Source organism: Sapajus apella, unplaced genomic scaffold (genome assembly GCF_009761245.1).
Source record: "Sapajus apella isolate SASKATOON/1434 unplaced genomic scaffold, GSC_monkey_1.0 scaffold61, whole genome shotgun sequence".
Classification (NCBI taxonomy): domain Eukaryota; kingdom Metazoa; phylum Chordata; class Mammalia; order Primates; family Cebidae; genus Sapajus; species Sapajus apella.
Window position 1 is genome coordinate 3,454,106 of NW_022437001.1, and position 27,372 is coordinate 3,481,477.

Consider the following 27,372-nt stretch of genomic DNA (forward strand, 5'->3'; position numbering starts at 1 on the left):
GTTTGGCATAAAAGAGGCTCTAGGGACACAGGACCACTAAACCCAGTAATGTCTTTGGCTTCATCATATCCTAATAAAGATACATTTTCATTTGAACTTCCTTCTACTCTGTGGAAGGCAGATGTACACACTGTTTCTTAAGAGCGTATGGTTTCTAAGTTGACTAAAACAGTGTATTTTTAAACTCTCAACTGCTGTTGCTTTTGGGTCTTTTGCTGAAATCTAGGTCAATTGAACAAATGTATTGACTTGCGATATGAAGATAATATTTATCACTACAAAAATTATAGCTGTAGGGAACGTCTTAACTACCTAAGAACTTTTCTTTCCTTCCTTTTTCTTTCCCTTGTTTTTCTAATTCCCTGACATTATCACCTGTGGTAGATGATCTTTTCAATTTTCTGTGAGTAATTTGTATAATTTAAGCCACTAAAATAACAGCTGCTTATTATGTTTTAGAAATGTCCCCCACCTCTGTAAATAATTGACTAATTGTTAACTACATAAATTTGAACAAAAACAAAATAAAACTGAAAAATGATTACCATTATAAACATCAAGATGATGCTAGAAAATGAGGGGAGATGGTCTGGTGAAAAATATCTAAAAACCAGAATTAAACCCCCCTCCCCTTTTTTTTTTTGAGACAGAGTTTCGCTCTTGTTACCCAGGCTGGAGTGCAATGGCGTGATCTCGGCTTACCACAACCTCCACCTCCTGGGTTCAGGTAATTCTCCTGCCTCAGCCTCCTCAGTAGCTGGGATTACAGGCACGTGCCACCATGCCCAGCTAATTTTTTGTATGGTGAAACCCTGTCTCTACTAAAAAAAAACATTTTTAAGGATTTTCTTTTCCTTCATGTATTTATTTCAGTTGAATTCTGTGGGACCTTTCACTCTTACAGTTTTGTTGGTTAGCCTTTTAATCAATGCCAAATTTGGTTCTAATCCAGGAACGTGTACACATACACACACACACACACACACACACACACACACACACACACACACAGGGCACACCATTATATATTCAGTTTTATCCCACATACAAACCAAGTGAAATACTTTCAAGTCTAGATATGCAAATTAGATATGCATAAAGACAGCACACTAACATGAATTAATATTTTTTGATGATAGTCTAAAATACTGAACAAACACAAAGTCAGAAAGGTATCAGTATAAGTACTTATTTAACAATTTTTTTTTTGTATTCAAGGATTGCTACTTTTTAACTCCTTGTTAAACTGATGTGACCATTTTGGTTTCTTTCTAAATCTTGATCTTGTTACTGCATTTTCCTCAGATTTGTTTACAATACTTTGTTCTGTCCTGCTGACTGATGACTGGGATTACTGATAAGATTTCTCTTCCACTTATCAGTATACAGCCTGCTCTTGTGCATATGTGTACACACACATGCATGCACACACACACACACACACACACACAAACACACACACACTTGGGACTCAGAGCTTTTATTTCTATGTGGCATTATATGTGAAGATTGTTGACTCTAGGAAGGGTTTGTGAAGATTTAGTCTGATTAATGACTTGGTCTTCATCAAACTATTAGCTTATAACTTTCCATCGACTTTGTGGAATAAACTGGAATTTGTTGCATGTCACCTTCTGTGCCTCGCTTCTAAGGAGGAGTGATTAGCATATGTCAATGTATGAATGATTACCTTGAGGATTTTAGTGGAGGCTTACTGCTTCCTGAAGCAGAAAAGTTATAGCTATATTTTCTGGAATGATACCTATGTACTGGGAGAAAATAATGTATCGTGTTTTCAACTCTGTGAGTCTGTTTTGTGAGTAAACAAGATAAAATATTTGAAAATGCTCTGGAGTCTACTGGAAAAATAAGTTACATAGATTTTAGTTTTATATTGAGTTGTGCTCTTCAATGATCAAGAAGATATCCCCTTTGCCTATAAGATTTAACCTCTTCAGACCAATTATTATTTTTTTTAATTACAGAAGAATTTTATTTATTTAATTTTATTTTTTAGAATGGCACATAATAATTCTACACATTTATGGAGGTACAGAATAGTGTTTTTATACATATAATGCATAGTGATCAGATCAGAGTAGTTAACATATTATTCATCTCAGACATTTGTCATTTCTTTATGTTGGAAATGTTCAATATCCTCCTTCTTATTCACCAGTGTTTACATAGCTACCTTGTTCACATTGCTAATGAATCAGAAACACAGAGCAGTTCCAAGTAAGTATAATCCTTGCCTTGGAAGAGTTTATATATTCAAAAAGGAGATTGGAAAGAGAAGCACAATTATATAAAATATTTATGAGCTGTTACTTACTGTATGTAGTAGTGCATTAAAAAGGGTAGGTAGGCCAGGAATAGTGCTGATGAATTGGTGAATACTTTGAATGAGTTAAGAGGGCATTATAAGAAATGTAAGGGTGTACACATCTTAATGACTCTTGTGTTACTCTTTTATACTCCCTTGCCCTTATAAAGCTGCCAAATGAAAGTATAAAGGGCATGGCCTTTCCCTTGTTATCTTCTTCTTAGGTACTAAAATGCTCAGATTCTCTATAAGTTACTCATTATTGGCATTTGCTTCCATTAAAGAATTTCATAGATTCACATTGAATTGTGATTGAAATGTGATTGTATTGCCTCTTCCAGAGATTTTGCCTTTTTGAAAGAGGGCACAGACTCTCAACTGAAATGGAAGAATTAGATATAAAATTAAAATGAGGTAGAATGTATATGTACTGATTAAGATGTCTCTGAGATAACATTACCTTTTCATTATTTTGTTACTTCATTGCCTCCCCATAGACCACTCAACTTTATGATCCTGTAAATAAATTGAAGCAATGAAGTGAGAGAATTTCTTACTTTTGAGTTTTCTATAAATTTATATAAAACTAAGCAGTCCATGGATGACTTTATTAAATTGAAAGTTTCAGGAAAGATTATGTATATGTACACCCACACGTATATACACATATATGCACATTATCACCTATATCCATATATACACGTGTGTGTGTGTGTGTGTGTGTGTGTGTGTGTGTGTGTGTGTAGATATGAAGGCAAATTGGAAATATGACAATAGTTTGATTCATTTGGATGACAGGATTGAACTGAATTTTCTTTTTAAATGTTTAATATCTCTGAGAAATAAATGGACAAATAAATCCTAAATCTCCTTTCCATGATTAAAGAAGAAAAGTTCCTGTAGAAATCTTACGTGCCAACTGTCATGAGACAGAGGAAATATGGGGTGATGCTGGCTCACCTTTTGTGCTTTCAACCTATTTACCTTAAACACTTTTAATAATTTACTTGGCAATTTCAAAACTTGTGCCTTATAATAATACTGAATTTTCTTTTAAAGTATGTAACACAGAGAGGTTTTCCTTTTATTTTTATAATTGCTATTCACAAATACGATTTTGCTTTAAGATTCCTTTAAAAAAAAGAAGCTGATGTTCTTCAGGAGAACACAGTGAAGACAATGAACCTATTGGTTTTTCGATGGGCATGCTATGCAATAAAAACATGAGAGCCTTACCTTATGAAGGAGCCAATTAATTGAAGCCTCTCTCTATGCAATCCTATCACTTCTTCACTTCTCTCAGATTAGATGACAAGATGTGATTTTAGTACAGAATAGTGAGCCTATAAAGATGATTTGCTTTACTCTTTGCAACATTAAGCAATATAATCAGTGTGTACTTTTCCTGTATAAATATTGTTTAATCTATGTTGATATTTCTAACAGACAAAGTGTTCTATGACTGGAGAGGATTTGTGCCGACAAGGTCTTTCCATTTGGCTTGTGACTTCGGTCAAGTTAGTTTCTCTCAATCATCATCAATATTTCGGCATTATTATAATGTAAGTATTTATAAAACTATATGTAGAGTGGAATTACCATTTCTCCAGTAAATTATTGGGTTAATTTTAATGAAAGCACTTGAGATTTTACTATGGACCTATTTCAGTCCTAAGATACTTCTCCATTGACATTCTTTTTTTCTGAAGCAATGCTTTAGTTCTGTTCTTTTGTCTTGCTTAAATTGTGCCGATCACCCTAACCCACAATATGTGTGTCATTTTTTTTATTTGAAAAGCATTAGTCAAAGTGATCATCACATGGTTTGCCCCAAATGTGTTAGCACATCAACTATTTTTGTAATGGTACATAGACTATCAAGAAAACATAATGAAGGCCAGGGGAGAATGTAGACATCTGTTAAAGGCATGATAATGGAAGGATTAAAAAAGCCAAGGGCAGTTTTACGATCACCTGTTGATGGTTTTCTCAATGAAGACTCTAATCCAGGGCATGACAGCCTGTGATCTAAAAGTAGAGTTGGTACTTTAAATTCATCTGTTTGTTAAAGCAAGTCCTAATACATACATGTGAATAGTTGGAGAAACTCATATTATTCAGACATCTTTAGCTACACTTTCTTAAAAGGTCACATAACGCTATTTTACAACATTGTATTTCTTACTGTCTTTAAATATGTCTGGATTTCTTGCATCTCTCACATGTTCTGTTCTCTGTGTGAATATGTCTGTCGTGTAATGGTGTGATCTCAGCTCATTGCAACCTCCACCTGCCGGGTTCAAGTGATCCTCATGCCTCAGCCTTCCAAGTAACTGGTATTACAAATGCCTGCCACCACACCTGGCAAATTTTTGTATTTTTAGTAGAGACAGAGTTTCATCCTGTTGGCTAGGCTGGTCTTGAACTCCTGATCTCAGGTCATCTGCTCACCTTGGCTTCCCAAAGTGCTGGGATTACAGGTGTGAGCCACTGCACCTGGCCACATTGTCTTTCTTTTGTACTAATGCATCCCTGATGTCATATTGGATTAGGACCCTACCCTTATGACCTCATTTAATCTTAATTACTTTCTTCAAGGCCTTATCTCCAAATAAAGTTACAGTGAATATTAGAACTACTACATATGAATTTTAAGGGGACACAACTTAGTCCATAACATTATTAGACAACTGAAATATATTTTACAAAATTATTTTTTCTATCTGTTGAATAGTTCTTAATCTGTCATTTTAAATAACACATGTTGAATTTTTATATTTTTATATTTTTTCTGTAAACCAAAACTTTTAAGTTTGGGTTTGTTGTGTAGGTATACGTGTGCCATAGTGGTTTGCTGCACTTATCAAACTGCTACCTAGGTTTGGGTTTGTTACACAGTTATATGTGTGTCATGGTGGTTTGCTGCACCTATCCACCCACACCTAGGTTTTAAGCCCTGCATGCATTAGCTATTTGTCCTTGTGTTCTCCCTCCCCTCCCCATACCCCACCACCGCCTGACATGCCCTGTGTGTTGTTCCCCTCCCTATCTCCAAGTTCTTTTTTTTTTTTTTTTTTGAGACGGAGTTTCACTCATGTTACCCAGGCTGGAGTGCAATGGCGCGATCTCGGCTCACCGCAACCTCTGCCTCCTGGGTTCAGGCAATTCTCCTGCCTCAGCCTCCTGAGTAGCTGGGATTACAGGCATGCACCACCATGCCCGGCTAATGTTTTGTATTTTTAGTAGAGATGGGGTTTCACCATGTTGACCAGGATTGTCTCGATTTCTTGACCTCGTGATCCACCTGGCTCGCCCTCCCAAAGTGCTGGGATTACAGGCTTGAGCCACCGTGCCCAGCCTCTCCAAGTTCTAAGTAGTCTTTTTTCATTTTAAATAATGAAAGTAATTAAAAATTATTGTTTATAAATTGATATTTTGTAAAATATACATAACATAAATTTTACCATTTTTGAGTTTATAGTTTGGTGGCATTCATCACAATCACATTGCTGTGTAACCATCATCACTTTCCATCTCCAGGGCTTTTTTATCTTCCCAAACTGAAACTCTTCCTTATTATACACTAATTGTCTATTTGTCCTTGCCTTGATGCCCTGAAAACCACCGTTCTACTTTCTGTCTTCATGAATTTGACTTCTCTAGGTGCCTCATATAAGCAAAATCATAGAATATTTGTTCTTTTGTGACTGGCTTATCTCAGCATGTTTTCAAGGTTCATACACATTGCATCGTGAGTCAGAATTTCTTTCCTTTCTTAGGCTGAATAATTTTCCATTGCATGTGTATATTACATTTTGTTTATCCATCCTCCCATCAATGGACGCTTGGGTTGCTTCCATCTTTTGGATATTTTGAATAATGTTGCCACAAACATGGGTGTACAGGTATTGTTTGAGTTCTACTTTTACTTCTTCAGGTGTGTACCCAGAAGTGTAATTTCTAGAACATATTGTATTTCTCTGTTTAATTTTTTGAGGACTAACCATATCATTTTTCACAGTGGCTGTACTATTTTACCTTCCTACTAGCAATGCACAAGTGTTCCAAGTTTCTCCTGATTTTGTTAGGAGTAGAAACAAAGGCACAGGAAACTTGGTCTTTGATTTCATTGGAAGAGAGATAAATATAGCATATTCTACTTAGAAGAACTCTTTACAGCTTAGTTACTCTTATCAAAATCTTAATTTGCTAAAATAACAAAGTCAGTGTAGGTATGCTTTCTTTAGGCTAGAAGAACACTGTGCTTTTTAAGCCTGACGTGCTTTTTAAAATGTATTTTCTATCCTCACGTTTTTAGTTTTAATAAAAAAAATGCAGTAGTGCTATATGTCTTTATGCTTTAATGTTTCAATTCTGCAACCATGTGTTTATTGTATGAGAATTATATTAGAATTTCCAGTTACTTTAAGCAGTAGCACATGGGCCTCTGAAACTTTTTAATGTAAAATTTTGAAAACTGCTTCCTGAAGAAACAGTTTCTGATATTACTTTTTATGGTTTCTGAAGTATTAAGATATTTTTAACCTTAATTACCCTGAAAGATAATATTTATCTAAGGTGAGTGAGACCCATAAATATAATTACTGGTGTAATTCTTCTTTAAAATATTTTCTAACTTTATGATAATGTATGAAGCAATGTTGGAACATATAATGTGGAGGGCTGTAGTTGTGGTTGAAAAAAAAATCTAGCCTTGGTATTTATCACAGTTCTGAGACTCGAAAATCAATGCACTTATCAATAGTGTTCTTAAAATAGGATAACAACAAATATTGGCAGAAATTTGTATAAGTAATTTATAGTTAGTATTTGGAAATACAGGAGAGTAAAGTAACTGTAATTAATTAGCTGTCAGTGGCAGGACTCTCCTCAGCAAGTGGCTAACGTACTATGTTGCAGTGGTCCTAAGAGTCAGGAAGGTGTCCCTGAGAAGAGCCCTGCCAGTTGGTGATGCCCTAGAGCAAGCTCTTATCCAACCTGCAGCCTGTGGGCCACATGCAGCCCAAGATGATTTTAAATGACGCCCAACACAAATTTGTAAACTGTCTTAAAATATTATCAGATTTTTTGGCAATTTTTCTTTTTAACTTGTCAGCTATCCTTAGTGTTAGTGTATTGTATGTGTGACTCAAGACAATTCTTCTTCCAATGTTGTCCTGAGAAGCCAAAAGACTGGGCACCCATGCCCTAGAATGAGGAAGAGCTGACAAGGGAATGTCTGTTCTGCATGAGTACATGCACTTTGCAGTGGTGATAGAGTCAGGGATAGCAGGAAAATTATTCCAGCCCCAGAAAGGACAGCTGTGGTTGTTCAAGGTGAAAAGACAGGATACATCTCAGAGATTGAAAGAAATTCAGTGTGGCAAAAGCACAGCATGCTAGAGGGAAAGTGGCAAGAAATGAAGCTGAAGAGATAAGCAAGGACCTATAATCATCAAGTGCTGTGTAGGTCTCTTTAATGAGTTTATGCCCTAGGATAGGAGGAAGCCACAGTCACTTTACAGCTTTTTAACTCTCAGTGAAAAGAATTTGCCTAACCTTGATACTTGAAGTAAAGGATTACAAGCACATAGAATTCAGCCTCATAAAGGTTGCATTATGAATTGTTTTCAAAGAACACATTATGGACTTCTGGACATTTGACTTTTCACTTCTACCCTGAATATTCCCACCAAGGGGAACACATCCTACATGAGTGAGGACAATAAAAAGAGTTGTTGGTCATATTTTCTTAAAAACATCCTTATAGAGGCCAAGGTGGGAGGATCACGAGGTCAAGAGATCGAGACTATCCTGGCCAACATAGTGAAATCAACCCCGTCGCTACTAAAAAAGTACAAAAATTAACTGGGCATGTTGACACGCACCTGTAGTCCCAGCTACTCAGGAGACTGAGGCAGGAGAATTGCTTGAACCCGGGAGGCGGAGGTTCCAGTGAGCCGAGATGGCGCCACTACACTCCAGCCTGGTGCCTGATGACAGAGCGAGACTCTGTCTAAAAAAGAAAAAAATAAAACATATAGGTTTAGGTCATGAAAAAAACAAAAACAGGTCATTAGTTTTATAGAAACATATTGTTTAAAAGTGAAAATAGGAATTTCAAGTATAACTTAAGTTCTTCACATCAGGTTGATTTTGACCATAGAATGGATTGACTAGATTTTAATATATGAAATTTTTCATTTTTCTCTGGAGAAATTTCTTGAACCATTTTGGTAAAATGAATATCGTAAGAATCTAAGGAGATTTACTTCTTCTGACTTGGAAATTTCAACATCTTTTTAAAATTTCTTACCAAATTGTTCTGTCAGATGGGTATGCGCTTGAAAAATTTTGTTACATAATGAAAAATAATAAATTAACTTTTATTATGTAAAACATATTTGCTCATTTTTTTCTCCCTCATCACATTTTCTTCTCTTTGCCCTTTTTCTTCTCTCTTCCAAAACATTTGAGGAAGTACTATAATTATATTCATAGTCATTATTTTCTCCCCTAATGGGTTACATTTGATAAATGATCGTTATTTGATTTTCTGACCTTTCTATGAATTAGCACAAATCATCAGAATGACTAAATTTAAAAATTATTTTTATTCATATGATTTCCTAATATGGGGGGGTATTTTATTCAAAAATGAAATCACTTTTGGGAAATTCTGTAGTGGGCTTGGAATTAACTCTGGTCTTTAGTTAACAGTTAAGTGACTATGATTTTTATTTTTTATTTTTTGACATTTTGAATAGCATTCCAGTAGTTAATTCTCATCTATGATTTGTATTTATTCTGTTCCTACTGTAAGGAGTAGTGATATTCAAAGTTGAACATTATCTTTAAGCTTCTCAATCTCAATTTTAATTTTGAAATGCCTGTTTATTTTCCTATGAAATATTAAAGTATGAATGTCTTTGACAAAATTACATAGATATTTACTTTGGAAAAAAACATTTAATTTACATAGTTACAGTTAAAAGCCCACTTTTTAATTTTTTTTTTAAATTTATTGTGCAATTTAGAGCACAGGAATTGTTCCTGCTTTGCTACTTTTAGTACAAGTTATATCGTGTCTTTGTGATCCATCTTGCTCCTTTGAAAATGAACTTACATATGTATGTATGTATTAATAACTCACCTTGTTTCACAAAGGTTGTAAACCTGTGTCTAAGAGTGTGACAAAAATGACCTCAGAAATATGTAAATGAGAAAATTGATGGAAAAATAAAATGAAGATAAGGTTATTTTGGACATACATGAAATAATTTCACTTGGTAGAGATGGTTATGAATGTGCTTTGGAGCTTTCCACTCATAATTGTGAGAAGAGTAATATGGTTTGGCTCTGTGTCCTCACCCAAATCTCATCTCCAATTGTAATCCCCATGTGTCTGGGGAAGGTCCTGGTGGGAGGTAATTGAGTCGTGAGAATGCACATCCCCCTTACTGTTCTTGTGTTAGTGAGTTTCTACAAAATCTGGTTGTTTGAAAGTGTGTTGCACTTCCTCCTTTACTCTTTCTCTCTCCTTACACCATGTAAGATGTGCCCTGCTTCCCCTTTGCCTTCCACCAGGATTGTAAGTTTCTTGAGGTCTCCCCAGCCAGGTAGAACAGTGAGTCAATTAAACCTCTATTCTTTATAAATTAAAAATAATTAATAATTATGAATATGTAATAGTTGTACATTTCCACAGAGCATATATATTTTGATACAACATGTAATTATCAAATCTCGAGCATTTATTATTTCTTTGTGTTAGAAACATTCCAATTCCACGTTTTAAGTTATTTTGAAATATACAAGAAATCATAGTTACTGTAGTTGCCCTATTGTTCTACCGAACACTGGATCTTATTCTGTCTGTCTAAATATATTTTTGTACCCATTAATCATATCTTCTTTATCTCATCCTTCCCACTACCCTTCCAAGCCTCTAGTAACCATCATTTTACTCCCTCTCTTCATGAGATCAAATTATGTTTTAGCTCCCGTATATGAGTGAGAACATGCAATAGTTATTCTTTTGTGCCTGGCTTATTTTACTTTACATAATGTCCTCGAGTTCCATCTATGTTTTTGCAAGTGACAGGATTTTATTCTTTTTCATGAATAATATTCTATTGTGTATATGTATCAGACTTTCTTTATTCATTCATTTGTTGATGGACTTTTAGGTTGGATTTGTGAATAGCGGTGCCACAAACATATGAGTACAGCTATTTCTTTGACATACTAATTTCCTTTCCTTTGGATATATACCCAGCAGTGGTGTTTCTGAATCATATAGTAGTTCTGTTTTTAGTTTTTGAGGAACCTCCATACTGTTCTTCGTAGTGGCTATATTAATTTACATTTTTCATTTCTCTACATTCTCACCAGCATCCATTATTCTGTTTTTTCTTTATAAAAGCCATTTTAACTGGGTTGAGATGATATCTTACTGTGGTTTTGATTTGCATTTCTCTGATGATTAGTGATAGTGAACATTTTTTCATATACTTGGCCATTTGTATGTCTTCTGAGAAATGTTTATTCAGATCTTTTCCCTATTTTAAAATCAGATTATTTGTCTTTTCCTATTGCGTTGTTTGAGCTTTTAACATATTTTGGTTATTAATCCCTTTTAGGTGTGTAGTTTGCAAATCTTTTCCCCCATTTTGTTGGTTGTCTCCACTTTGTTGATTTCCTTGCTATGAAGCAGCTTTAAACTTAATATGATCCCATGTGTTAATTTCTGCTTTGGCTACCTGTACTTTTGAGGTCTTACTCAAGAAATATTTGCTAAAACCTACATCCTGGAGTGTTTACCCAATGTTTTTTTTCCAATCTTTTCATAGTTTCAAGTCTTATATTCAAGGCTTTAATCCATTTTGGTTTGGGTTTTGTATTGATAAGTAAGTAAAATTGTTAGAGGATTTTGAGTTGCTAGTGTTATTTTCTCCCTCAGACTCTGTAAGAAGTCAGTAACAGAAAGTTTATTGGTCAGTGACATATGGTGTGTTCATGATGCCACAAGGAAAATGCTTATTTTAGTTTTGCATTTTAAGTTTCAAAGGTGTCATTGACAAATAAAGCCAAAAATGTCTCTTTTATAAACTCTCAGGAGATATAAAGAGCCAATGTAAAGATGAAATGTGAAAGAAAGTTGTGTTTATCTTGCAAAAATACTCAGCATTAAGACATACAGTGATTTTTAAAACACTTTAAACAAATCACAAATATCTTGTATTGAGTTAAGCTTCATTCTGTTGTATACTGCCATTTCAGATGCAATGTTATTTGCATGTGTTAATTTCATTTCATGGCATTCATTTCTTAAGAACTAAGATTGACCTTTCTTCTGGAACACAACAATAACCCGGAAAATTGTTGTGCATCATCTTTCAATATTTGTTACTTTTTGAATTCTCTGATTGTTTCCTTTTTCAAAGTAAACAATCATCCTCAAGAATAATACTGTACTTTTTGAAATATATGTACAACATGTAGATGATAATAGAGCAGGAAGCAGGATGTGTATTTTAAATGTTTCCCTCAAGATGTTCCATGACACATATTGATGGCTATAAAAATACTAATAGTCACAAAAAATTGTTAATCTTGATATTTCATACTTTTACACAAAACAGTACACTTGGCTTGGGACACACTGTCCTTCTGTGCTACTACTATTTACACTTGCCAACTTCATTTTTTTTTTCAATTGCTTCCTTCTTGGCCAGACTAACTGAATTGAAACATTCTCCATAATGAGTGGTGGAAAATGTGAAGGCTGCTAAGTAAAACAATCTCAGGCAAACATTCTTGAGGATTTCCTTTCTTTAGATGTCCTCTAATTCTTTCTATTTTCTCTCTTCCAACTTCATTGCCTTCACAATCTCCATTGGTGTTTTCTACCTAACATAATTAGCAACTGATTTTTTTTTTGCTATCCTTGTTGCAAAATGAATATGACCTTTCCTATAAGGGATCTGGTGTTTTATGAGTCTTAATCTTCCTATATATTGACATCTCAGTTTTTCTGAGTCTTAGTCTTTCTATATATTGACATTTCAAATCCATTCTGCCTTTATGTTTCACCTCTATTTTCTCTGAAATTCTTTCTCTCCTCTTTACACAGCCACTACCTGCTTCTTTCAACTTCTTTATTATTATTATTATTATACTTTAAGTATATTATTATTATACTTTAAGGGATACATGTGCAGAACATGCAGGTTTGTTACATAGGCATATACATGCCATGGTGGTTTGCTGCACCCTTCAACCCATCATGTACATTAGATATTTCTCCTAATGCTATGCCTTCCCTAGCCCCTCACCCTCTGACAGGACCCAGTATGTGACTTTCCCCTCCCTGTGTCCATGTGTTCTCATTGTTCAACTCCCACTTGTGAGTGAAAATAGGTGGTGTTTAGTTTCTGTTCCTGTGTTAGTTTGCTGAGAATGATGGTTTCCAGCTTCATCTATGTCTCTGCAAAGGACATGAACTCATCTTTTTTTATGGCTGCCTAGTATTCCATGGTATATATGTGCCTCATTTTCTTTATCCAGTCTATCACTGATGGGAATTTGGGGTGGCTTTAAGTCTTTGCTGTTGTGAATAGTGCTGCAATAAACATACATGTGCATGTAGTTTATAGCAGAATGATTCCTAATCCTTCTTTAAACACCTGGTCTTCCCATGGCAATGCATTCAGAATGACACATCCTAAACACTTGGCTGAATATCTAAGTCATTTATTAAACTCTCCTGTCAATATTTTCAAATTTTTGTAACAACCTAAACATCAAAACTACTTTTCATACTCCTTTCCCCCACATATTTTCTCAAATCCTACAATTTAACTGGTACAAAGCTTCCGATAATTTACACAATATTTTTACACCTAGCTTCTTTCTAAAAAAGCAGCTGTCTAATCCATCAATTCCCTTTCTCTTTTCAAATCTCATTTGAATTTTTTTTCTTTTGACAATTCCTTCATGGTCTAATGATTAAATTTTTCCATTGATAAACCATAAATATTTAGCCTTCAATTTTTGCATCTTAACTGTAGACATATTTTATCTAACTCCTATTAGCATAAAATTACAAAATATGTAATTTTTAATTGGTCTATATTACCCCAACACTTACTCCCAAATGTGGTTAAAGTGTATTTTCTAAGTAGAAAGGGATCTTCATAGATTTAAACAGCCTTGTGACCCTACCAGAAACATATATAAACATATCATTCAAGGTAAAATGAAAGGTTTATTTAAATAGGTACTGTGAAGGGAAAATTATTAATAACAAATACATATAGAATTGCAAATTACACATTAAAGCATAGTGAAGTAAACTGAAGAGTTTCTTTCTGCCAGGCCGGACAATTAACACTAGCATTTGCCCTGAAGAAGTCAGTCATGTCCCTAGCACTTTCTGTGAAAGAGCAGTGAGCTGCATTCTTTATGCTGCTACTGCTTCTAGGTGAATGATGATTTAAACAGAAAAAATGCTAATCATTTGCATACATGCAGACTAAGAAGGCACCAAACACATCTTTCTGAGATTTTTCACAAGACCATTTCTTGACATTCTTGAATTTGAGAGCTTCCATGAATGCACACAAACCGCAGGATGGTTGAAAAGCCATATAACTACCCATAGGAGTTTTGATAGACATGTGAAAACCATAGGTTCCCAAAGTCTTTTCATGGAGCCAGACCAGCCTCCACTTTGAAAGGTGGTCTTAAGTAGTATTCACTTAACATTTCTTTACAGAGGTGAAGGTATCCCAAAGATAATACTGGCCACTCTGTAACAGCCATGGTTTCGAAAAGCCATTCAACTTTCAGATTAGGAAAGACTGGAGAAGATGTCACAGAAAAATATACATTGTTCGTTTACCAGTCGCTAGAGAAAATTTCTTTAATATTGATGAAAAATCAAAACTATAGAAATTTACTCATATATGTAGGTATTTAAGCTAAGTGTAGGAGGCAATATACAGGCTGAAGAGAAGAAGGGAGCCCAACAGGGAAATTTGCATCCCAATATAAATCCCTGTAAAGATTGGAATCTTTTTTGAAAAAAGATTCAAAAGGATTGCCGTTTCCAGGAATATTTGCATAGTAACAAATCACAACATAATGCAACAATAAATTCTAAAAATGTGAAAGTAAAAGGTATTGTTTAATGCATGGCTGAACTGATTGGAAAGTAATAATGGAATTCCAGTCTGGCCAAACACTGAAATGTTGAATTTACTGTTTTATAAGTTCAGAAGTTTGTCTTTGCATTGGGCACAATATGGCAATTCCTGATAACCTAGAGCCTAGGTTTTAATGAGCTGCATGCCCTGCAGTTGGGTGGCAAACATTGAACCCAGAGTACCAAGGAAAGTCAGATCTAAGAACAGTCATCATAAAACCCAGGTCTTGGAAGGGCAGTGGACTTAAGGCATAAACCAAGATTTAAAAATTGTCCTGTAGAAAGAGAGAGACTGTGAGACCACATACACACTATGGCCTTGACTCTGGGTGAAGAGGTAAAATTCCTAGAAATTGTCTAGGAATTTCTAATGTCAATATACCACTTACCTGGATTTAGAGATCCAATTCACATTACCGTAATGTGTTACAATACTGGAATCCCACCAAAAATGTTCAAAAATTTAGAATAAAAGTGGTCTCAACTTAGTAGTGCCCTAAAGCATCTGGTAAAAGCAATTTTATCAACCATTTTTAGAATGCAGTTTAACATAGGCTTCTAAGAATTCTCACAATAAAATAGCAAGAAAAATTAGCTCAAAATCAGGAAAGTCACTAAACATGAGAAAACAGCAACCAAAAAATCAGAACCTACATATTCAAAACTTTGAAGACTAAATATACTGTAATTATCACGTACAGACTATAAAATAAGAATAAACTTCCGTTTCTACATGTTTAGAGAAATATATTGAAGAAACCAAAAAATTACCAAATTTGAACAGACTTGGAAAGTAACAATTGATATTATAAGAATAAAACACATAATAATTAAAATCAGAAACTCAGTGAAAAGCAATGAAAATAATAGATACAGATAAAAAGAGAAGTGATAATCTAGAAAATAAACTACGAGGGATTAAAAAAAATACCTAGGTTACAGCAGAGGCAGAAGAAATGGCAAATATGGAAAGGGGAAAAAAGGAAAAAGAGTAAGGACAATGACAATTGAATGATTCACATATGTCTAGTCAGAGATTTATAAAATTTTTTATTGTTGTTGTGGGTTTTTTTTGTTTGTTTGTTTTTTGAGACAGAGTCTCACTCTGTTGCCCAGGCTGGAGTGCAGTGGTTTGATATCAGCTCACTACAACCTCTGCCTCTCAAGCTCAAGCTATTCTTTCCTCAGCCTCTCAAGTAGCTGAGATTATAGGTGCACACCACCATGGCTGGCTAAATTTTGTGTTTTTAGTAGAGACGGAGTTTTGCCATGTTAACTAGGCTGGTCTCCAACTCCTGACCTCAAGTGATCTGCCTGCCTCAGCCTCCCAAAGTGCTGGTATTACAGGTGTTAGCCACTGCACTGACCTAGAGAGTCATCAGGTTTTAATTAGAGTTTTATACAATAATTATAGAAGACAGTATTTGAAAAGAGTTTTGTGTTTGGGATTTTTGTTCTCAGAATTGCTGAAAGACATTGATTTTCAGATGTAAGAAGCCCAACAAAAATGGAGAATATTTCAAAATAAACTATACTTACACACCTCATAACAAAACAACAGAATGACAAAAAAAAGTTCTTAGAAGCAGAGTACATAGATCACCTACAAAAGAAAGACAACTGGACATCTTTTTTTCCCCCCAGCAACAATGGTAGCCAGAAGACAGAAGAATAATTTCAAAATGCTGAGAAAGTATGGTTGAGAGGAAGAAAAAATACATTATCATTTGAAGTTTTCTGCCAACTGACCCTTACTAATGGTACTTCTAAAGAATGTAGTTTAAGAAGAAAAATTATCCAAGAGCTCTGTGATGCTAGATGTAATGGCAAGTAAAATAATTGGTAAACATATAGATAAGCTTTAATAAACAACACAATGAAACAAAATAATTGTGTCTAATATGTGAGGTTTAGAAAAAGAAGAACTAAATTCTAGAATTTAACTCAATCTACCATTTCTGTGTAGAATAAGAAAAAAGTAAAAAAGTAAAGAAACTTTAAGGTAAATGTATATATTAAAATCTACACATTAACTATTTATAAAAAAAAATAAAAACGAAATATAAATGCCAAGCTAGTAGAAAGGAAAAATAGAACAAGAGGGTAAAATATGTTCATTTCAAAAAATGAGAAGTATTTTTATTTCTTCTTCTTGGGCAAATAACAAGTACAAAATGGAAAGAACAAATACAGGGCAAAAAATGATATGAAAGATATGCCTCTAAATACCTTTTTTGAAAACAAAACCATGTGATGTTCACAAAGAACAAATAAAAGATGACCCAGGAACATATAAAAATTCTCAACTGAGGCCGGGTATGGTGATTCACGCCTGTAATCTCAGCACTTAGGGCAGCCAAGGCAAGTGGATCATGAGCTCAGGAGTTCGAAACCAGCCTGACCAACATGGTGAAACCCCGTCTCTACTAAAAATGAAAAAATTAGCCCGGCATAGTGGTGCCCACCTGTGATCCCAGATACTCAGGAAGCTGAGGCAGGAGAATCGCTTGAATCCCGGAGGCAGAGGTTGCAGTGAGTAGAGATCGTGCCACTGTACTCCAGCCTGGGCAACAAAAAATAAAAAATAAAAAATCTCCACTTCATTTGTCATTAAGGAAAATGTAAATTAAAATCACAAAGAAATATAATTATATAACTGCCAAATTGGCAAAGGTTAACACTTCGACAATATTATTTCCAAGTATATGAAGCGATGAAGATGCTCATAAACTGCTTCTGGGAGTGGAAAACTGCTATTGCCTGGGAAAGTTGAACCTATGCCCACTGGACAGTATAGCCATTCCATGGCTAGTGATTGTAGGAGTCAGTGGAGTAAATAGAGGAGCTGTTTATGGCTAGTGGCAATCAATTATTCAGGTAATAAATAAATAATCAGCTATTGAGCTCCTACTCCCCAGGCCTCGCCCATCTGCCCCCAAACCTGAATGATACATATATATATAAACCATCCTTGATGCAACAGAATGTAGGCTCATATTGATGTTGGGGGTGGTTGCCCTAGAGAAGCTCTCACACCTATGCTTCAGGAGACATATAAAAAAATGCTTGTAGCAGTTTTTTTCACAATAGGAAATAACTTTTTTAAAAACCAAATATCTCTCAGCCATAGAAAGGATAAATAAATAATAGTATATTTATTCAATGGGATGTTGTACATTGATAGAAATGAATGAACCACGGGATTGTACATCCACATTAATAAAGATGAATGGATCACAAAAATGCATTGTTGAGCAAAAAGAGTGAAGAAATTATGATTCCATTTACATAAAGTTATAAACAAGCAAAAGTAAAATACTAATTAGGAATGTGTACATGTGCTAAAATTGTATGGAAATGTAAGAGAATCATTAACATAAATTTAAGGAGATGTGTTTCCTCAGGATATGAAAAGAAGGAAAAAGACACAATGTGCTAATTCTTAAGCTTTGTGGGTCTTTTTTTTTTTTTGAGTATTATTCCTTCACACATATGTATGTATACATATATGTACTCTTTTAAATGACTGACATATAAAACGCTAAAAAATTTTTAATAAATTGGCAGAAATATTCCTTGAGGTTAAATTGAGCATATCACCCTGTGATAAAGAGAAGATTTGAGAACCCATAGGTTTGGCAGATATACTACAACTTCCTGGAAGGTTATGTGGATCCAAATTTCTCCTGTGGTTTGTGTATGCTTTGGAAACTCTAAGACTGAAAAATGCCAAGCAATAACAAGCTGCTGCTAGGTGTTGATTACGTTATTCTGAAGTTTTAAACTGTGTGGGTCTGTAATACTTGTTACTAATTTTTTTATTAGCTGAAATTAAAACTTTATATCTAAAAGGCCAGATTAAAGAAATGAATTTCCATTTTACAATTTGGGGGTATTTTAATATACTTGTGTTCATAATGATGTTATAGTTGATGCTTAAAAATATACAAGTTGATTATTTGGTTTTGAATATGATTCCCACCTTTGAATTTTAAGGGAGGCTCCTGGGTAGTTAATTTGTTACTATACAATTCAGTTATAAATTGGACAGTATTTTTAAAAATTGAATTCAATCCTTTTTATTTGTATATTTATTCAGGATTAATTTGAATGTAAATATATTCTAAAAGATGAGTTTTTCAATTATGAGATTTATATTCTATGTGGCAGGTCTAGAGCTGCATCACAGAACTAATAAATTGTTATATCTAAAAATTAAAGCCTGCTATGTGCTTTATGTATATTATCTTCGATCTTCACTAAGACTCAAAGCAGATGTTTTATTCCCATTTTTCCTGAGGAAATTGAAAAATTTACTATCTTGACCTTGATTCTACAAGTAAGAGATGGATAGGATTCAAATTCAATATACTAATTCAGAAAGTGAAATTGGGGATATAGGCAGGAAGTTTTTAATCTATGAAAATAGAATACAGTGAAAAAAAGACAATAATGGAATTCACATTAGATTTTTAATTACTTAGTGGTCAGCAATTTTGTTTTCTACATTGCTTATTCATTTAGAAAAGATCCAGGGATTTTCTAGGGAGTCACTGGGACTTAATCATAATGGGATTTACAGCTGCCAATCAAATGTATTGCAGTCAAAAGCTACCCTAGCCTCCTGCCTACAACTTGACTTTACTCCTTGTTTGGAGGGCTTTGATGGAGAATTATCTAAAACAGTGATTCTCAAATTTTAATGTGCATATAAATCACCACAGATCTGCTTCCTAGAAACTCAGGATATACTTGGATAAGTATATCAGTTTGTTGAAACTGTCCAGATTAAACCATTTAGGTGAAAGCTCTATTATCCAAATACCTGGAAATTTTTTTCAGGACAATTTTGACAACAACTGCTGTCCTATATCATTATTTGAGAATGTATTTCTAATATCTTTGATTGGATATTATCTCATTTCACAAAGAAATGCATTTCTACCCCACACCATGACTAAATTCATAGAATTTCTGCACTTCAGGTATTTGTCAGGAAAACAATACCTTGTACACATTGGCAGTACTTATAAAAAGCTCACTTAATAATTGATGGAGAATCTTTTTTTTTTTTTATTGTGCTTTAGGTTCTGAGGTACATGTGCAGATCATGCAGGATTGTTACATAGGTATATACATGACAAGGTGGTTTGCTGTCTTCCTCCCCCATCACCTATATCTGGTATTTTTCCCCAAGTTTTCCCTCCCCAACCTCCCCACCCCCTGTCCCTCCCCTAGTCCCCCACAACTGACCACAGTGTGTGATGCTCCCCTCCCTGTGTCCACGTGTTCTAATTGTTCAACACCCACCTATGAGTGGTACCATGTGGTGTTTGATTTTCTGTTCTTGTGTCAGTTTGCTGAGAATGATGGTTTCCAGATTCATCTATGTCCCTATGAAGGACAAGAACTCATAGTTTTTTTTATGGCTGCATAGTATTCCATGGTGTATATGTGCCACATTTTCTTTATCCAGCCTATTGCTGATGGACATTTGGGTTGGTTCCAAGTCTTTGCTATTGTAAACAGTGCCCCAATGAACATACATGTACATGTGTCTTTATAATAGAACAATTTATGATTCTTTGGGTATATATGCAGTAATGGGATTGCTGGGTCAAATGGTATTTCTATTTCTAGGTCCTTGAGGAATCGCCACACTGTCTTCCACAATGGTTGAACTAATTTACACTCCCACCAACAGTGTAAAAGTGTTCCTATTTCTCCACATCCTCTCCAGCATCTGTTGTCTCCAGATTTTTTAATGATCACCGTTCTAACTGGTGTGAGGTGGTATCTCAATGTAGTTTTGATTTGCATTTCTCTAATGACCAGTGATGATGAGCATTTTTTCATATGTTTATTGGCCTCATAGATGTCTTCTTTTGAAAAGTGTCTGTTTATATCCTTTGCCCACTTTTGAATAGACTTGTTTGTTTGTTTTATAAATCTGTTTTAGTTCTTTGTAGATTCTGGATATTAGCCCTTTGTCAGATGGGTAGATTGCAAAAATTTTTCCCATTCTGTTGGTTGCTGGTTCACTCTAATGACTGTTTCCTTTGCAGCACAGAAGCTCTGGAGTTTACTTAGATCCTATTTGTCTATTTTGGCCTTTGTTGCCATTGCTTTGGGTGTTTTAGCCATGAAGTTCTTGCCTATGCCTCTGTCCTTAATGGTTTTGCCTAGGTTTTCTTCTAGGGTTTTTATGGTGTTAGGACTTATGTTTAAGTCTTTAATCTGTCTGGAGTTAATTTTAGTGTAACGTGTCAGGAAGGGGTCCAGTTTTGCTTTCTGCACATGGCTAGCCAGTTTTCCCACCATCATTTATCAAACAGGGAATCCTTTCCCTATTGCTTGTTTTTCTCAGGTTTGTCAAAGATCAGATGGTTGTAGATGTGTGGTGTTGCTTCTGAGGCCTCTGATCTATTCCATTGGTCTATGTCTCTGTTTTGGTACCAGTACCATGCTGTTTTGATTCCTGTGGCCTTGTAGTATAGTCTGAAGTCAGGCAGCATGTTGCCTCCAGCTTTGTTCTTTTTGCTCAGGATTGTTTTGGCTATGCAGGCTCTCTTTTGGTTCCATATGAAGTTTAAGGTGGTTTTTTCCAGTTCTGTGAAGAAGGTCATTGGAAGCTTGATGGAATAGCATTGAATCTATAAATTACTTTGGGTAATATGGCCATTTTCACTATGTTGGTTCTTCCTAACCATGGGCATGCAATATTTTACCATCTGTTTGTGTCCTCTCATTTCATTCAGCAGTGGTTTGTAGTTCTCCTTGAAGAGGCCTTTTACATCCTTTGTTAGTTGTATTCTTAGGTATTTTATTCTCTTTGTAGCAATTGTGAATGGGAGTTCACTTTTGATTTGGCTCACTGTTTGTCTGTTATTGGTGTATAGAAATGCTTGTGATTTCTGCACATTGATTTTGCATCCTGAGACTTTGCTGAGTTTGCTTATCAGTTTCAGGAGATTTTGGGCTGAGACGATGGGGTCTTCTAAATATACAATCATGTCATCTGCAAATAGAGACAATTTGACTTCCTCTTTTCCTAATTGAATACTCTTTATTTCTTTTTCTTTCCTGATTGCTCTGGCTAGAACTTCCAATATTATATTGAATAGAAGTGGTGAGAGAGGGCATCCTTGTCTTGTGCCAGGTTTCACAGGGAATGCTTCCAGTTTTTGCCTGTTCAGTGTGATATTGGCTGTGGGTTTGTCGTAAATAGCTTTTGTTATTTTGCGATATGTTCCATCGATATCTAGTTTATTGAGGGTTTTCAGCATAAAGGGCTATTGAATTTTGTAAGGCCTTCTCTGCCTCTATTGAGATAATCATGTTTCATTCTGTTTGTGTGGTGGATTATGTTTATATATTTTCATATATTGAACCAGACTTGCATCCCTGGGATGAAACCTACTTGATCATGGTGAATAAGCTTTTTGATTCACTGTTGCATTCTGTTTGCCAGTATTTTATTGAAGATTTTTGCATCAATGATCATCATGGATATTGGCCTGAAGTTTTCTTTTTTAGTTTTGTCTCTGCCCAATTTTGGTATTAGGATGATGTTGGACTCATGAAATGAATTGGGGAGGATTCCCTCTTTTTGTATTGTTTGGAATAGTTTCAGAAAGAATGGTCTATTCAGGGTTTCAACTACTTCTTGGTTTATTCTTGGGAGAGTGAATTTATCCATTTCTTCCATGTTTTCTGGTTTATGTGCATAGAGTTGTTTGTAGTAATATCTGTTGGTAGTTTGTATTTCTGTGGAATCGGGGGTGATGTCCCTTTATCGTTTTTTATTGCATCTATTTGATTCTTCTCTCTTTTCTTTTTTATTAGTCTGGCTAGCAGTCTATGTATTTTGTTGATCTTTTCAAAAAACCAGCTCCTGGAGTTGTTGATTTTTTGAAGGGTTTTTTTTGTCTCTATATTCTTCAGTTCTGCTCTGATCTTAGTTATTTCTTGTCTTTTGCTAGTTTTTGAGTATTTTTGATCTTGCTCCTCTAAATCTTTCAACTTCAATGATAGGGTGTTGATTTTAGATCTTTCCTTGCTCCTCAAGTGGGCATTTATTGCTATGAATTTCTCTCTAGACACTGCCTTAAATGTGTCTCAGAGATTCTGGTATGTTGTGTCTTCGTTCTTGTTGGTTTTGAAGAAAATCTTTATTTCTGCCTTCATTTCATTGTTTATCCCGTCTACATTCAGGAGCCAGTTGTTCATTTTCCATGAAGTTGTGTGGCTTTGAGTTTGTTTCTTAATCCTGAGTTCTAATTTGATTGCACTGTGGCCCGAGAGACTGCTTGTTATGATTTCTGTTCTTTTGCATTGGCTGAGGAGTGATTCACTTCCAATTATATGGTTGATTTTAGAGTAAGTGCAATGTGGTGCTGAGAAGAATGTGTATTTGGTAGATTTGAGGTTGAGAGTTCTGTAAATATCTATTAAGTTCGCTTGGTCCAGATGTGCATTCAAGCCTTCGATTTCCTTGTTGATTTTCTGTCTCATTGATCTGTCCAGTATTGACAGTGGAGTGTTAAAGTCTCCCACTCTTATTGTTCAGGTGTTTAAGTCTCTTTGTAGGTCGTTAAGGACTTGTTTTATATATCTGGGTGCTCCTGTATTGGTTGCATATATATTTAGGATAGTTAGTTTTTCTTGTTGTATTGATCCTTTTACCATTATGCAGTGCCCTTCTTTGTCTCTTTTGATCTTTGTTGGTTTAAAGTCCATTTTATCAGAGACTAGGATTGCCACCCATGCTTTTTTTGCTCTCCATTTGCTTGGTAAATCTTCTTTCATCCCGTTACTTTGAGTTTATGTGTTTCTTTGCATGTGAGATGGGTCTCCTGAATACAGCACACTGATGGTTCTTGGCTTTTTATCTAATTTACCAGTCTGTGTCTTTTGATTGGGGCATTTAGTTCATTTACATTTAATGTTAATATTGTTATGTGTGATTTTGATTCTGCCATTTTATTACTGATTGGTTGTTTTGCCCTTTGGTTGGCATAATTTCTTCATTGTGTCATTGGTCTTTACTATTTGGTTCTTTTTTGCAGTGGCTGATACTGGTTTTTCCTATCTGTGTTTAGTGCTTTGTTCAGGAGCTCTTGTAGGGCAGGTCTGGTAGTGACAAAATCTCTCAGCAATTGCTTGTCTATAAAGGATTTTATTTCTCCATCATTTATGAAGCTTAGTTTGGCTGGATATGAACTTCTGGGTTGAAAATTCTTTTCTTTAAGGATGTTGAATATTGGCCCCCACTCTCTTCTGGCTTGTAGGGTTTCTGCCGAGAGATCCGCTGTGAGTCAGATGCACTTCCCTTTGTGAGTGACCCAACCTTTCTCTCTGGCTGCCCTTAGTATTTTTTCCTTCATTTCAACGCTGGTGAATCTGACAATTATGTGCCTTGGGGTTGCTCTTCTAGAGGAGTATCGTTGTGGTGTTCTCTGTATTTCCTGTTTTTCAATGTGGGCCTGCCTTGCAAGGTTGGGGAAGTCCTCCTGGATAATATCCTGAAGAGTGTTTTCCAGCTTGGATTCATTCTTCCCTTTATCTTCTGGTACATCAATCAAGTGTAGATTAGGTCTTTTCACATAATCCCTTTTCTTGAAGGCTTCGTTCATTTCTTTTCACTCTTTGTTTTCTTTTCTTGCCTTCTCATTTTGTTTCATTGAGTTGATCTTCAATCTATGATATCCTTTCTTCTGCTTGATCTGTTTGGCTGTTGAAACTTATATATGCTTCATTAAGTTCTTATGCTGTGTTTTTCTTCTCCATCAAGTCATTTATGTTCTTCTCTAAGCTGATTATTCTAGTTAGTATTTCATCTAACCTTTTTTCAAGGTTTTTAGCTTATTTGCGTTGGGTTAGAACATGTTCCTTTAACTCATAGAAGTTTGTTATTATCCACCTTCTGAAGCCTGCTTCTGTCAACTTGTTAAATTCGTTCTCAGCCCCTCTTTGTTCCCTGGCTGGTGAGGAGGAGTTGTGATCTTGTGGTGGAAAAGAGGCGTTCTGGTTTTTGATGGTTTCATTCTTCTTGCACTGTTTTTTTCCCATCTCACTGGATTTATGTAGTTTTGATCTCAGGTGGCTGCTTGGGGAGGGGACCTGTCCTTTGTCTGCCTTCAGCGGCGCTGCTGGGCTGCCACGAGTTCAGTGGAGCTGCTGCAGATTTTATTTACTCAGGAACGTGAGGCAGGCTTCTGCAATCGTGGCTGCCCTTCCCCCCACCAAGCTGGATTGGTCCTGGTCACTCTCTAGGTGTGAAACTCTGGCATGAGAGTTTTTTTTGCCTGCTGGGCTTTGTTGAGGGTGGAGGACCCGTCCTGCCATATGGGCTGCTTCCCTGTTTTCAGTTTCCTTTCCCTCTGTGGGGAGGGCAGATTCATCCAGTCAGCTTTCTGGCTTTCCTGTCAGCCAGTGCTTCTGCCTAGATCTATGCTGATAGCCCTGGCGTGGCCAAAGTTGCTGTTCTGCCCTGTTCAGGCAGCTCGCTGAGGCTTTTCAGCCCGGCAAAGATCTCCTGTTCTATGGGTTGTAGAGGGCTTGGGTGGAGTGCTGTATCCTAACTGAAGTTCCAGAGGGGGAGATCCCCCAGTCCTCCAGTCGGTTACATGCACCTCTTGGGTGGGTGCCCTGCCTTGCCTCAACTTGTCCTATTTAGTTTATACCCACTGTCCTACCAGACCCACAAAATGAACCTGGTACCTCATTTGGAATTCTGGAGACCACTTGGTTTCTGTGTCTCTCTCACTGGGAGCTGCTTTCCAGAGCTGCCTCTTATTCGGCCATCTTGGGATCCCTCTACCGATGAAGAATCTTTTAAAACAGTGTTTTTCAAACTTTAATGTGCTTATAAATCACTACAGATCTTCTGATTCAATAGATTGGGCTGGGGCCTAAGATTCTACATTTCTAACTAATTCCTAAGTGATAACAATGCCACTGACCCATAGGCAACACATACAGTAGAAAGGACCAAAAATATATTTCTCCACTCCTCAAGATACCCTCAAATCTATCTCTGATTGAAACTAAGTCAGCATGTAGATAAACTTAATGATAAATGAAACAAAATAGTTGTTCCACTGTTTTGAGTGAAATGAGGCTGTACATGTTTAGTACAGATATGATTAAAAAAATAACTTTGATCTGCAGTTGTTCGACTCCATAGATGCAGAACCTATGGATGAGGATGGCCAACTGTTCTAGGATAATGTTGTTTCCACACCACTTACACCGCAACAACCAACACCTCCAAGCCCACCTACCCCTGAAAAAGTGCTTTCACCAAATTGTACTTTAGGCTTATAAGTAAAAGGAGGGTAAATATTTAGTATGCTGCTAAATTTTATGAAAGTATATCTGTTAGTACATGACAGTCAACTTTTCATATCTGCTGGTTCTGCATCTGCAGATTTAACCAACAGTGGATCAGAAACATGTTTTTTTTTTTATAACAAAACAATAAGAAGGTAGAATACATCAATAAAAATATACAAGGAAAAAACCAATACAGTGTAACAACTATTTACACCATTTACATCATATTATCTATTATAAGTTAAGCTAGAGATGATGTAAAGTATAGGGGAGGGAGTTTGTAGCTTATATAAAAAAATACTATTCCACCTTACATAAGGAATTTGAACATTAGTGGAATTTGGTATCTGCTGAATATCAATTCAGAACCTTGAATACTAATTTGGGTACTGGAATCAATCCCCCATGCATATGGTGAGATAACTGTATTCATTACATTTATTTCATATTACCCTCTTCATTATCATCTACATGGTACATATTTCTGGCTTGTTTGCATTTGTTTTATGGAAACGCTCTGAATCAAGTGACCAAAAATTATATCCTCTTTTAATGTCCACAGCCAAATTTTTGGCCTGCTTATTACAAACATCTAATATACCAATTCTGACTCTGTATTGTTACCTAAATCTTAATTTCATGTTTTCTATTTTCTTTTCCATAACCCCTGAAGTCTTTATTTATGTAATATTTCATGTTATATAGATTTTTATAAGGTATCATAAATTCTTCATAAAAGAATGTAATAAATTTTAAAATAATAAAGTTAATAACAGCTATAATATATGAAGTCCTTACTCTAACCCATTAATACTATGCTAAGCCCTTTTCATATATGATTATCTACTTTTATTTGGTTATTAGTTTAATGCTCTCTTGTTTTAGAATAGAATAAGCAATAAAAATCCAAAAAATTCAAAACTAACACTATTTAGAGGGCAATTTAACAATGTATAACAAAAGACAAAGCAAAAAGGTAGGAGTAGGAGAGGTGCCAAAAATTCCACTGTAAGAAATTTATTGAAAAAATATTAAATCTACAAAAACTTAACTGCAAATCTAGTGTACTACATTTTGCCAAAACATTGTTCAATTGCCAAGTAAAAAACAAGTTATTTCCATAAATGGGATATTGATATCATTGATTTCTTGGTAAGAAATATGTTAATATAGAAAGAATTATTTTTGAAAAAAGTGGTTATGAACTATATAATTATGGTTGATTTTCTAATTATTTTTGCTCAACTGAGTTTTCTTCAAAATATATGTATTGAAAGCATAATTTAAAAAAATAGTCTTAACACATGATAAAAGTCAAATGTTAAAAGGCATTATGGAATGTTCATGAATATGTGGTAACAGGTGTAGAAAGAATAAAAGGAGAATACAAAGACCTAAAATAATGTTAGGTTAAAAGTTATCCTATATGTTTGGTTAAAGAATAAAACTGAAGTCAGATTAGGAATCAATCACTGAGGGCTGAAGTATCTTAAAATAACCT

General features: G+C 35.2%; 1 protein-coding gene across 1 annotated transcript in view; it reads left to right on the forward strand.

Annotated features, from left to right (window-relative positions):
• The window catches only part of IQCM (IQ motif containing M), a 414,386-nt gene that overhangs the window by 131,236 nt on the left and 255,778 nt on the right, over positions 1-27,372 (forward strand). Inside the window, 2 exon segments of the mRNA XM_032246433.1 lie at positions 3,773-3,892; positions 21,763-21,767. Coding sequence (XP_032102324.1) covers positions 3,773-3,892; positions 21,763-21,767 — 125 coding nt within the window.